Source organism: Prunus avium, chromosome 2, assembly GCF_965620075.1.
Source record: "Prunus avium chromosome 2, drPruAviu1.hap1.1, whole genome shotgun sequence".
Classification (NCBI taxonomy): domain Eukaryota; kingdom Viridiplantae; phylum Streptophyta; class Magnoliopsida; order Rosales; family Rosaceae; genus Prunus; species Prunus avium.
The window spans coordinates 29500098-29513343 of NC_142285.1; the positions used below are offsets into that span (position 1 = coordinate 29500098).

At 35.8% G+C, this 13246-nt stretch overlaps 2 protein-coding genes across 7 annotated transcripts; one reads left to right on the top strand and one right to left on the bottom strand.

Annotated features, from left to right (window-relative positions):
- Nucleotides 1–1517: 1517 nt before the first annotated feature.
- Nucleotides 1518–3967, top strand: LOC110764164 (cytochrome P450 714C2-like). Of its 2 annotated transcripts, none has more exons than XM_088248428.1 (4): nt 1518–2312; nt 2608–2816; nt 3135–3376; nt 3576–3967. In XM_088248428.1, exons 1-4 carry the CDS (start codon nt 1982–1984, stop codon nt 3952–3954), a joined length of 1161 nt encoding a protein of 386 aa, XP_088104554.1. In that variant the 5' UTR covers nt 1518–1981; the 3' UTR covers nt 3955–3967. The 2 variants fall into 2 exon arrangements, with proteins under 2 accessions (XP_088104554.1, XP_088104555.1); XM_088248429.1 differs by having other exon boundaries at nt 2608–2810.
- LOC110764163 (uncharacterized) lies at nt 3380–10236 on the bottom strand. 5 transcript variants are annotated; one of them, XR_015833685.1, is made up of 12 exons: nt 9947–10233; nt 9575–9835; nt 9373–9450; nt 8388–8540; nt 7875–7987; nt 7575–7653; nt 6871–6899; nt 6279–6372; nt 5655–5744; nt 5368–5545; nt 4071–4423; nt 3380–3906 (listed from the first exon to the last, which is right to left on the bottom strand). XR_015833685.1 is itself a non-coding variant. In XM_088248430.1 (10 exons), exons 2-10 carry the CDS (start codon nt 9403–9405, stop codon nt 4317–4319), a joined length of 876 nt encoding a protein of 291 aa, XP_088104556.1. In that variant the 5' UTR covers nt 9406–9450; nt 9575–10233; the 3' UTR covers nt 3380–4316. The 5 variants fall into 5 exon arrangements, 1 of the variants encoding a protein (XP_088104556.1); XR_015833687.1 differs by having other exon boundaries at nt 5368–5481; nt 5622–5744; nt 9575–10236; XR_015833686.1 differs by having other exon boundaries at nt 4076–4423; nt 9575–10233.
- Between the last annotated feature and the right edge of the window lie 3010 nt (nt 10237–13246).

A 13246-nucleotide genomic window follows, 5' to 3' on the forward strand; every position in this document is an offset into this window, starting at 1 on the left:
GAGGGTTAATTCCCTTTGGTTGTAATCTCTTTTGGGATACTAGTGGAATTTCTTGCTGACTTCGAACTGGACGTAAGCTACACACGGGTCAAACCAGTAAAAATCCTTGTGTCTTTTGGATTTCTGTATTTTATCTTCTTGTTGTTTCATAGGTTTCATATCCACCATCCAGTCCAATCTGCTTCTGCCGTGATATCGTAGCTCCAAGTTTTGACTTGGGAGTTTAGTGTTCGTGATGATGAAGCAGGAGACAAAGGGAAGTGGTGCCACAAATAATGTGGAAAAGCTTTGAATATTTGGGTGCTACTGGCCATTCTTTGTGGCTCTTTCTTTTGGCTTTTGACTACATGGTGGGACAAGACAGAGAGTAGTGGAGCTGGTGGGTATGAAAAGGGGCGGATTCACATATTGGCAAGAGGGGCCAATTGACCTCTGTAAGTCCGGAATCCACCATTGGAGGCGAAGATGTTGACCCCTGAAAATTGCTCATAAACTGCTTGATGAAATGCTCCAGAGAGCACATCAGGCAGATTACGTTATTTTCATTTTCAAAGACATTTACTTAAGTTTACAATGTAAATAAGGAAGTACCCCTCATTTGGATTCAAATAAAAATACTAGAAAATCAAATTCCCACCAAATCAAAATATGAAAAATCGGTTTTAGTGCAAAATATGATTTAGGCTAAAAATGTTGGCTTATTAAGTTAATATATACTTCATACTAAAATCCCATAAAATCAAGTTTTCTTATTTGATGTGTAAGGAATAAAAGCCGCCAAAAATTATCTTGAGAAAATGATTATTCTAAAAAACCATTTTTCATACTTAGCCAATATTTTTACATAAAACAAATTTTCATATATGATATGAATGCATGAAGGGACCTAAAATCAATCTAGGTAAAAAGCTTTAGATGTTCAATCCACAAAGAGTTTTACAAGAATAACCTAACTCTTACATATTGAAGAAATATTTGCTTGAATAAGCTCCCCCTAAGACAATACTCATAAGGGTCCAAAGTTTGAGAGCTAGAACCCAAAAGAAATGCAGATAAAGCCCAAAATCAAAACTTCGACGAACCTAAAAAAAATGACGTAAATGCCCTAAAATGAGCAGGATTGTGCTAATATATGCCAGTTCTTATGTCGAATAAGATAAGACGCCTTGGGAGGCGAAGATGATTGCACTAATTTTTTGGTTTATTATCACATTCTTAGAGATATTTCTGGTGTATTGCGATGTGTGTTTATTTTTAGAAGTTGATGCAGTTCTCTTTGATAATGAACATGAGTATTTTGTATGGTTTTATCTATTAACTATGAATTAGAGTATTATCGTTTCATTTCAATGGGTCTATTTTGTATAGAAATTGTTTTAACCTTTTACACGTTGACCCCCGGAATGAAAATTCCTAAATCCATCATTGTGTATGAACACCACTTGAGGTGCTGTGTGCACCTAGAGCAATAAAAGTGAGAGAGTGGGCATCAATTTGGTAGTCGGCATTGTGCCTCACCATTTGGAGGTGCCGTGTGCACCATAGTGCTGAGAACTGCTGCTCTTTTTGTTGTCGCACCAGAGAGAGGAGAAACAGAGAGGATTTTCTTGTAATTTCTCTGGTTTGGTTCTTTCTATTTGTGAGCAAGAATCTGAGATTTTGTCTTGGCTCTATTGTACTTGGGATTTGGGCTGTGAGAGTTAAACTCTATCATTCCTAAATAGGTGAGAGGGTTAATCCTCTTTGGTTGTAATCTCTTTGGTTGTCATTTCTATTGTCTTTTGCTTATTTGCAGTGACGTATGCTTAAGAGTTGACATGGTCCATGGAACCATAAGAAACAAAAGGCTGACTTTGATGCTACACTCCAACGATTTCGCAAAAAATTCAATAATAGTCACATAGTTGGGAGTTTTTGCTATAAATTGGATACTAAAAAAGAATAGACAGAAAGCAAGAGAAGCAGAGGAATTAGTAGAAAAATGGAAGCTGAGGCAGCAGTAGCAGCAAAGGTCATAGTGTCAGTATTGTTGGGTGGGTTTTTGGTCTTGTTTTTATACCTTTGTGAACTTGTGTTATTGAGGCCTAGAGGGCTAAGATCAAAGCTTGGGAAGCAAGGAATTAGAGGGCCTCCTCCTTCATTTCTCTTAGGGAACCTCTCTGCAATAAAGAGGCTGCAAAGCAAGGGCCAGTCAACAGCAACAAAGACTGCTGATCCAACAAAACTCCATCATGATGGTGATGTAGCTTCTATTGATCATGAATGGCATTCAAAAATCTTCCCCTACATAGAGCAGTGGCGAAATGAATATGGTAGGTTCACTCTCTTGCACATATAGCATAATTAATTGGATTGCTCAGGGCTAGATGTGGTCCGGTTTGATTCGAGTCTCTAACCGCACACCGAACTGGTGTAACATCACAGTTCCAATTAGTTCGATTCATGCTCAAAATAGTAAAATAATCAAACCAAACCAATCCATTCAGTGACATGTATGCTTCATTCATATCCTTCGTGTTAAAAACAAATTCAATTTGAGCTCCCAATTTCCTTTTTATTTTATTTTTTGGGGGTCAAACATCTTGATTTAGTAGGTATTTGTTGCAGGGCAAATATTTATGTATGCAAGTGCACACGTAAAACAATTATGGGCGAAGGAAATTGGCCTATGCGAGTCTCTAAACTTAGGGAAGGCTTCTTTAACTTCCAAGGTTGTTGGGCCACTATTGGGCGAAGGCCTTTTATCATCGAATGGCTTAATTTGGGCCCATCAAAGGGGAATTATTGCTCCCGAGCAATATCTTGATAAGGTTAAGGTTTGTTTTGTTCTTCATTAGGTAAATTCTTATTTGAATGTGCACCATATATTGATGGTTTAACAACATAATATCTTCGATAGATTGTGCGTTAACCTGTTTTGAAAATAATTCCAATGAGCTAAATTTGTTGATAGTGCGAATCCCAAGTCCGGAAATTAAAGCTTTGTGTAACATCTTAAATGATTTTGGACATCTCTACTCTTAACTAATTGGTTTTGGTTTGGATGCTCACGTTCTAATAAAATACAGCATTAAGACACTAACTCTTTATGCTTTCAATTCATTTATAAATCATTTGTTCAACTCTTTTCTAAGGGCATGGTGGACCTAATAGTGGACTCCACAACCTCAATGCTAAGAAGTTGGGAAGATGAAATCGACAGCAAGGGCGGAATTGCAGAAATTAAAGTTGATAAGTATTTGAGAAACTTAGCTGCAGATATAATTTCAAGAGCTTGTTTTAATAACAGATATGATCAAGTAGCAGAAATATTCAATAAACTTAGGGCTCTGCAAAAAGTTTTGAGAAAGGGAATCATGTCGCTTCCGGATTTGAGGTATGATATTACAAAAAGATCTTCATGACATTTTATTTCTAAGAGTTTGGATACCAATTAGTGTGACAGTATAATTTTTTGCTCATAAGTGGTTTCACTTCAAATTATTTCTGTCAAATAAATTGATATCTAAAATTTGTAGCCTTAGCATACAAACATACATCTGATATGAATGTCTGCTCTTGCACCATGGTGACAGATTGCTGCCTACAAATGACAATAGAGAAACATGGAGATTAGAGAAGGAAGCTGAGTCAATGATATTAAAGCTGGTAAAACAACGTATTGAAGCTTCAGGTGAGGAAGATTTATTCCAAATGCTTCTTGCCGGTGCTGGGGATTCCAAAGGCTTATCGCAGAAGAAGTTCATTGTCGATAACTGCAAGACTATATTCTTTGCTGGCCATGAGACCACTTCCATTGCAGCATCATGGAGCTTGATGTTACTAGCTGCACATCCATATTGGCAAGCTCGTGCTCGCGCTGAGGTGCTCGAAATCTGCGGGGATAAACCTCTAGACGGAGATATGCTTCGAAGCATGAAAGTGGTATGTCACATAAGAAATTATCTCTTATAAAGATAAACTTGTATACTAATTAAGGAAAAATGCATAGCATAAAGAAATGAAGAATTGATCAAATGGCCTCAAATTAATGCTATAAATTTTATGGACACAAGGAATTTGATTGCCACCTTACAATTGTCTGCAGCTGAAAATGGTGATTCAGGAGGTGTTGCGTCTTTACCCGCCTGCATTCTTTGTAACTAGGCCTTTGAAACTGTCACACTCAAGAACATTGTGATTCCAAAGGGTGTGATCCTTCAAATACCAATCCCCTTTTTACAGCACAACCCTGACATATGGGGGCCCGATGCGCATGAGTTCAACCCAGAAAGATTTGCCAATGGAACTTTTCAGGCTTGTCGGTCTCCGCAGGCTTACATGCCATTCGGAACAGGTCCTCGTATCTGTGTTGGCCAACATTTAGTTATGACGGAACTTAAGGTGCTTCTTGCTTCTGCCGTCTGGGGAATATTTTCATCATCTGGCACAAACCAAAAGTTTAACAAGAATCTCAACAAGTAATATCTCCATAATCACATTAAACTACAGGAAACCAAAACAACAAAATATACGAGGAGTAAAAACAAAATTTCAGAAGAAAGTTACTATGTACTACTTTATCTTTTGTTCTATCTGGTATCACGAGTAAACCAAGTGGATTGAGTGTGGACCCTTGTTTAACCAAATTCTTTATGACTTCTTGTCGACTTTTCAAGAACTTGAACAAACGAACCTAAGGAGAAATTCATACAACTAGAATTACATCTTTTAGGAAAATGTGTTGGGAAACATATGATGTATTCCTATCGCTCCAAGACAGATGCATAAGCACTTTTGTGCAGAGACACAGAAATCCAAAAGGTCTTATTTTATGACCACACAGATTTTATTGATGGGATACAACGAAAGATACAAGCAGGGGTTCTTCATCTAAAAATGTGCAGAACCTCTAACCTACCAGTTGCTAAAGACATCAAAAAAGTCAAAGGAACAGCAAAATAACAATATAACATTTGAAAACTACATAATAGAAAGCTTAACTAATCTTTTCCTTCCAATCAAAATGAATAAGGAAGAATGGTATATACCAAAAATCAGATGAAATCGAAAACCCACAATGATGCCTATTAACAGCCTCTACTCTGTCATATAAAAAGGTCATGTTGATGATAGAAAATAATTAGCCAGCCCCCCCGAATGTCCTTATCCATGTGGCAGTGATAATATCATAAGCAACAAACATTAAAAAAGCAGTAAAGTCGATTATGTCACATCAAAATAATAAACAGAGCAAATGGGGGAAAACTGAGATATGCACACAAGGATATCATTGTGTAAGAATGATGTAAATATAAAGTACAATATTTGCTGCTTATACCATTATTTAAGAGAGATAAACTAAGAAAACACCATGAACATACTGACCTCCAAGGAAAGACTCAACACTTTGATATAGTACAGATGATGCCCCTACAGCAAGATCCCCATCATGACTTGCAATCTCACTCTTATGTGTGCTCTCGAGCAATTCAAACTTATCTGATTTCAACACACACTCAAGAATGATAAATTCCTCATTTGTTGGGTAAAACTCCCTAAAGACCTGTATCAATTGTGCATAAAAAAAAAAAGCAGTAAATAACATAGAAGCTAGAATGCATTTAACAACAATATGTTACCAGAGTAATTTTCAGAACAAAAGAGGGGGTGACCTCAAGTCCTCCTTGATTTATCTTTACGGATTGCTTCTTTTGGGAGAGAGAAGAAACCATGTTGAATACGGAAACAACATCAAGTAAAATCTGTAGAACATATAGCAAAAGAAAAGTTCATCAAATCAGTCCAACTACTAGCAGTCTATTAAGGAAGAACTCAAAGTTTGAAATGTCCAAAATTTGTAAGTGACGCATTCATGAGGGCTAGCCACATGGACAAGTTTCACATCCTAGACATGATTAATTCGCTCAATAGCTGAACTCCATGTTTAATACCAAGACCTAGTCACCTAGGTTTCTCACTGTATCACTAGCCAAATGCTGCTGCAGCATCTACATTTCTTTTTTGTTTTTACTCATGATAAATCCACACAAACTACCCACTTGGCTAGCTTGCCTTGTATTCCATGTTGAATACAAGGAAATTACTGTTTTGTTGGATAACTCAATTCCATGTACAGTGCTCTCCAGGTTTATGCGAATTTATGAACAGGTTCAGCACTTGAACCCATCTGAAATGATAAGGACATGAGCACATTTTCCATAAACTACCCACATTTAATAAATAATCTGTACATTTCAATTTTAAATGTATTGGGGGAAAAAAAGACTTGAACTTACTTGTTGAACCAAAACTCGAAGTCGTGCAAGCAGAGCTAAAATAGTCAGAGAAAATCCCATGAAAAATGATCGAGCGAGCAGTGTAGATATCTCTCTGTAGAATAGTCAAGGGTAACAAATTCACAGGATGCATATTTCAATTTATGCTTGGTGATCCAAGCACTAAACTACTGTATACATAATGGCAAAGACCTGTTTTTGAATTTTCTCTACAGATGAAAAGTAGAATATAAACACCCTAGCAACAGTAAAAATAATCATGCCTCAATAAGAAACAAATATATCTTTTGTCAATATAAAAAGATACATCACAAATCTAATACCACGTAAAATTACTTAACAGCTTACTTGTAAAACCATGCAATTCTGTTATACAAATTTTTTTACTAAGACTTCCAGTTCCAAGTATATCATAAGAGTACATAAACTACTGTTAAAGGTTAGACTCGGATGCCTTAGAAATACGGTAATTCATGATAGTCAATCGGGCAACCATATATACGACATCAAAACCATCAAATTTCAAATTTTACTTCTGATCTTATAAACGTTACAAGAAAGTTCCTATATGTAACCAGTAAGCAAAGGATACATGGCTGCCTTCAACATTGGCTCAACCATCTGCAGCAGAAACAAAACACATTTTTAACACGTTAGAATTAAAGCAAGTACTTCAAGCTGGACCACCTAATGAAGTCCTCATCACAAACATATAATTAGTTGCAAGATCTAAGTACAACTAAAGCCTACTTTATTACAGAATTCCATCTTGGATTATCAGCTCATCAAGAAGGATGTTTACCTAGTAGACAAATCTACAGTAAAGAACTTGTCCTATGACAGACAACATCCACACCCACACACAGACAAAAATAAACGAATAGATAAATCAGTTGATTGCTAACCAATAAGCATACATTTCTTTGGATGCAGTTTCTTTGGATGCAGTTTCATTGGTTTAGAAGAGTGGGAAATTAATAATGTCTTGGACAGTTTTGTCAAGAAAATTGTACTTCATCATTATTTTTGCAATATGTTGACATATGTGGACATTTACTTCTTTTACAAGTAAAGATATCTTGAAATATAGATACAGACATCTATATGAATCTAAAGGAAACATATGAGATTACGTGACCTCATGTTTGAACTTTTGAAAGTTAGTACGTCAGATACCCACATCCTCAAATCCAGTCAGGCATAACCATAAAGCAGAACAAAACAATGTTAACCACCACTATGAAGTTTAAGGAAATGAGGCAAAATTAACAAATCATTAGGAAAACAAGAACACACCTGTGACAGAAGGCGTACAGCTCCCAGAAGTCGGTCCATGAAATTATATTTTCCACTCTCACATTTCCTTCTCTTCAAGCTGTGAAGTAATGATTTGGTAAGTGATCATAATATAAACTACGTACTCAAATTGGGGACAAAGGTCCAGATCCATAACAAAAGGGAAAATTAATGGAGCATATATATATACACATTTATATAACATACTGAATAAATCCATAACTAAGAAAAAAGGGGATGCAGCATCAGCCTTTATCCATATAGGATCCGTATGATGAAAATATAAATTTCATTGTTTACCTTTCTAATAGATGTACTTTTTGCTTAGGTCTCTTCCCAGTGATACTTTGAAAACAGCAACCCAAAATCTCCTCCAGTTTAGTGGATTGTAAAAGCTTCAAATCCCTCCTTACCTGACATTAAAAGAAAAGAAAAAAAAGTGAGCCAAACCACGTACATACATACATAGCAGTAAAGTAAAACATAGAATAGATAATTAAATTGTAAGATTTAATTGACCCTAATAAGCTAAGCAACCCAAAATTAGTCAAATAACTGCTACTTTGCCTGAATGTATATTGAAATTCAGTTTTTCCTTCATCCATCAATTTTTCTCGACAAGCAAACAATAGAGTAAGACGTTATGCAACAAAAACCCGCCACCCAAATTCGCTAATTAAGCATTCACTGCTATCAAGCATACTCAATGAGAGTAAAAAGTATTTTATTTTCCTTCTATTTCATCAATTCTCTCAGGAACCAAACAACTGAGTAAAGGCTTTGTGATTATAAACAAGGTGTGGAATTTGAAACCTTCATAAGGTACTGGAAATACGAGCCACGCCTATGCTGGTTCTTGTTCTTGTAAACCATTCTTTCCAGAATGGCACTCTCTGCTTGGAGCTGTCCAAGTAAAGATGTCAACTTCTCCTCAAGAGCTTCTGCTTCTGAATCCATTGAGTCAAACTGCAGATTATTATTGTTAGAGAAAGTATGATCGGAAACTTCTATCATATCCGTGCGTGAAAATAAAATTCAACAAACGCTATTCAGGCATTTTAACAAACAGTTTATGTGCAAATTGTACAATACCCACAACACGATATGAGATAGAAACCTAAACCTAAAAGGAGCAAACCCATCACTGAACAGTCATAGGAATAGAATAAATAGGTTCAAACCAAGTGACAGAACTCTCCATGGATGAAGGAAAAACTGAATTTCGATATACATTCAGGCAAAGTAGCAGTTAATTGACTAATTTTGGGTTGCTTAGCTTATTAGGGTCAATTAAATCTTACAATTTAATTATCTATTCTATGTTTTACTTTACTGCTATGTATGTACGTACGTGGTTTGGCTCACTTTTTTTTCTTTTCTTTTAATGTCAGGTAAGGAGGGATTTGAAGCTTTTACAATCCGCTAAACTGGAGGATATTTTGGGTTGCTGTTTTCAAAGTATCACTGGGAAGAGACCTAAGCAAAAAGTATCTATTAGAAAGGTAAACGATGAAATTTATATTTTTATCATATGGATCCTATATAGATAAAGGCTGATTCCAAGCCAAAAAAAAAAACAGATTCAAGACAGCTCAATTAAATAAATTGAAACAGATTCAACGCTAACAATCAAACCCAAAATACAGAGTTAAAAATCAGAAATTAAACTAAATAACAAGAAATCAGAAATCAGAAATTAAACTAAATAATCAGAAACAGATTCAAAGCTAGCAGCAGAAATCAACATATTACACACACTCAAAACAAAACAAAAATAAGGTTAGCAACAAATATTTACCTTCATTGAAGCCAAAAATTCAAAACCTTCCATAGATTAACACAGTTCCACCATCAACAAAATTAACACAGTCGAAACCTGCATAACAAAATTAACACAGTTCCGCCATCAACAAATCGTTATTCAAATAAGATACAAGAACATAAATAAAAACCAGAAACAAATATGGTTAATCAACAGATCAAAAATAGGGGTATCGTACCTCCATTGAAATACCCAGAGCTCTCAAAAAACCTTAAAAATTCAAAGAAGTTTTGGATGAAATTCGATTGTGTTAGGTTAGGGTTCTGGGGAAAGAGATAGGGTGAGGTCGAGAGAGAGAGAGAGAGAGAGAGAGAGAGAGAGAGGCGACTGAAACATAGATCGTGAGGTCGACAGAGAGGCGAGTCGCGACTGAAACAGAGAGGGTGAGGTCGACAGAGAGATGCGACTGAAACAGAGTGTGAGGTCGAGATAGAGACGCCTGAAATAGAGATGGTGAGGTCAGTGGTGATGTGAGTTAGGTCGAGCAGCGGATCCAGGAATTTTCCTGGGAAGGGCAACATTTAAAAGGTTAAAAACTCAAAAGAAATACCTGAATTATTCAAAAAAGGATTTAGGGTTTATGGTTACACAAAGATAACCAAATCAGAAAACAAAAATAATATCTCTAAAAAAACAACAATATTAAAATACATATTAAAAAATATTTTTAAAAACAGAAGGAAAAAAAACCAGAAGAAACAAAAATGGGAAAAAAAAACATTCAAACTTGGAGAAGAGGGATGGATCTGCAGCAAGACTCAGGAGCACGCAAAGCTTCGTGAAGAATCAAGACTTCAAAGCAAAGCATCCCTTGGTCCATTTAATTCCAACTTGGACTCCAAGAACACGCTCCTCTGTTCTATGTAGGGATGGCAACGGGCCGGGTAGGGGCCGGGTATGACAATACCATCCCCGTCCCCACTCTCCATCCCCGAACCAATCCCCGTTTAATAGGTTTCGAGAAATCCCCGTCCCCGTCCCGATCGGGAGACTATCCCCCATACCCGCCCCGAATCCCCGATTTTTTTGCATAAAAAATACTTATCATACATTTTAACATTAAGTTTCATATTCAATTATCATTCAACACATTCAAATTAACTATAAAGTTCAACTCAACTATTCAAAATCACATCAATATGAAAATCCAGGGAAGATTAGGAAGAATTAGGAGAGGGAGGTTAACTTAGGGTTAAACATAAATATTATAATTATATATTTATTTATTTAAATATAAACATATATATTTTCGGGTTGGGTTCGGGGATGGGGACGCCAATACCATCCCCTCCCCATACCCGTCGAGGATTTTTCAAGTTCGGGGATCCCCGTACCCGATACCCGTTTGGCCCCAAAATCTCCCCCCGTTAGGGTCGGGGACCCGATGGGGACCCGCCCACGCGGGAATTTTTGCCATCCCTAGTTCTGTGGAAATAAGGCTTCAGGTTTGCTATTAAATAAAATAAAAAAATTTGCCTGACCCAAACAACATCGTTTGCCCAGGACTTAAAAAACTGAACTCGCGCTGCACTCAGCGCAGCATCGCAACAAAGAAAAGAAAGGTCGCTGGGTTGCTGAGGCATTTATTCGAACAGGTGGTGGGCACCTCCAAGGTAGAGTTGAGGGGCAAACTCCGGTGACTTCAAAGCTTTTTCCAGCAAGGGTTGCGCCTCTGTGGATCCGCCCAAGGAGCAAATCGACAAAAAATGCGAGCAAAAAGATTAAAAAGGCCCCTGGCTTTATCTACTAAAGCACCCTCCACCGACCACATTTGCTCAGAAGTTTGAAAGCTTGTAATAACCTCTTTTGCATCCATTGCATATATCATCAACTGTCAAATATCAAACGGTTTTATATGCAACGTAATTTAATTCAAAATTAATCAAATACTGTTATTAATTAATATCTATAAATTAATGAAAAGTTCATAGTATATACCTAAACGATTGGGTTGGGGACATTTATGAAGTAATAAATTAGAAGGTGAGGAAAGGAAAATATCAAGATCACTTTGGCCACAATGTGTGGATGAGAAACCTTGCGATTATTCAAGACTTTACATGACCACAGTGCTTTGAAACTTTTTCTCTTGCAAAATGATCATCAACCAAGTTGCGCGCAAATACGTGCAAATATTAATTCACTTCTAATTTTTTTTTTGTCTTGAAAGAGTATAAAACGATGTTCGTGAAATGCAAAAGAGCAAAATGTATGGATGATCTTATATGTCACATATGAATATGATTGTCTAATATATTTGTCAGTATATGTAGGGACGGCCCTTATATTTGGATTAAATTATTAAATTACATGATTGGAAATCTAACCAATACACTTAACAAACCGACTCATGCACGCCAATTTTGAGATTTTGAGGAAAATCTAAGAGCTATGTTCATGTTTTTTACACAAACCAGAAGAACGAAATGGACAAAAATAGCTAGTGCGACCGCGCGAAGCATATATTATCAAGTGAAATGTAATCATCATTGAACAAAATGGGGAGTAATGTGTGTTGGAGAAACCAATAGAAATTAGTTTGTTTCTTGTTGGAGGGTATGCTACGTTCATGTATACTTTGTACACTAGGAAGTGCAACACAGAAACTGGACAATTACCACTTCAATAGTTACTTGCTAATCTTGTAACTATCATGATAATAATTAATACAACAAGCTGCAATATCCCCAGACACTAACCTTTTAGCATCCTCCAATATCTTAATTTTTTCTCCGGAACTAAAATAAATGTCATTAGAATTTAGATAGCACCTAATATCAATTACATTGAAGCGAAAAATTACAAGTAGCTAGCAAGTCTTTAAATTACTTGTATCGAACGGTTTACATTTTACACCTACTCAATAAAAAACGAGTTAAGCATTTAATTGGAATCGAGGATGGTATGTATGAAATGAAACTATGATTTGCTACATCATATAATTTACCCATATGAAATGAAACTATGATTTGCTATATAGACATAATTTTGGCATATTATTGAATACAAATAATATATATTTAAAAAATTAAATCTATAAAGTATATATATTGAAACTAGCAAATTTATCTATATATATAAAGCAAAAGGTATAGAATGGTAAAACGTTCAAAATACAAGAAAATGCCCTTGATTAATGCAAACATTAAGAATTGAAATTATTAATTAAATGAGGATAATATGGTAAATTCATACTTTTGCATATTAAAAAAATTAAAATTAAAAGAAAATTCAGATAATGGATCATATTTTTATGGAACACAATTACCCATTATCTTTTTTAATTCTAAAATAAATTATTTTTTTTTTTTTTTTTTAAAAGCATCTTGCATGAACGGAAAAGCTAGTATTTATAAAGTATAAACTAATGCAACTAGAAGGGTCCTTTTTTTTTTAAATAAATAGTATCGCCGCGTGGCTATACATCGGTTTTTTATTATATAAAAAATAGTATAGCCGTGCAACTATACTGTTTTTGACACGTCCCAATTGCTAGTTGGGCACTCGGCGCTAGGTGGGTCCTCTTTTTTTTTTTGTCAATACTATCGCCGCGCTGCAATACTCAGGGATTATTTATTTATTTTTGAAACGAGTATAGCCGTGCGACTTTACTGGGGTGGTTTTTAACTTTTTTTTTTTATACTTAACGAGCATAGCCGCGCGGCTATACACGGTTTATTATATTAAAATGGGTTATTCGTAGCAATGGTCCCTCAACTATACCCGTAATTACACTTTGGTCCATCAATTCAATTATTAGTTGCCGGGGTCACTCAACTCTGTGTTTCGTTGCACCAGCAGTCCTTCCGTCAAGTCCGTTAGTTTTTTCCGTTTAAAATGATGACGTGGC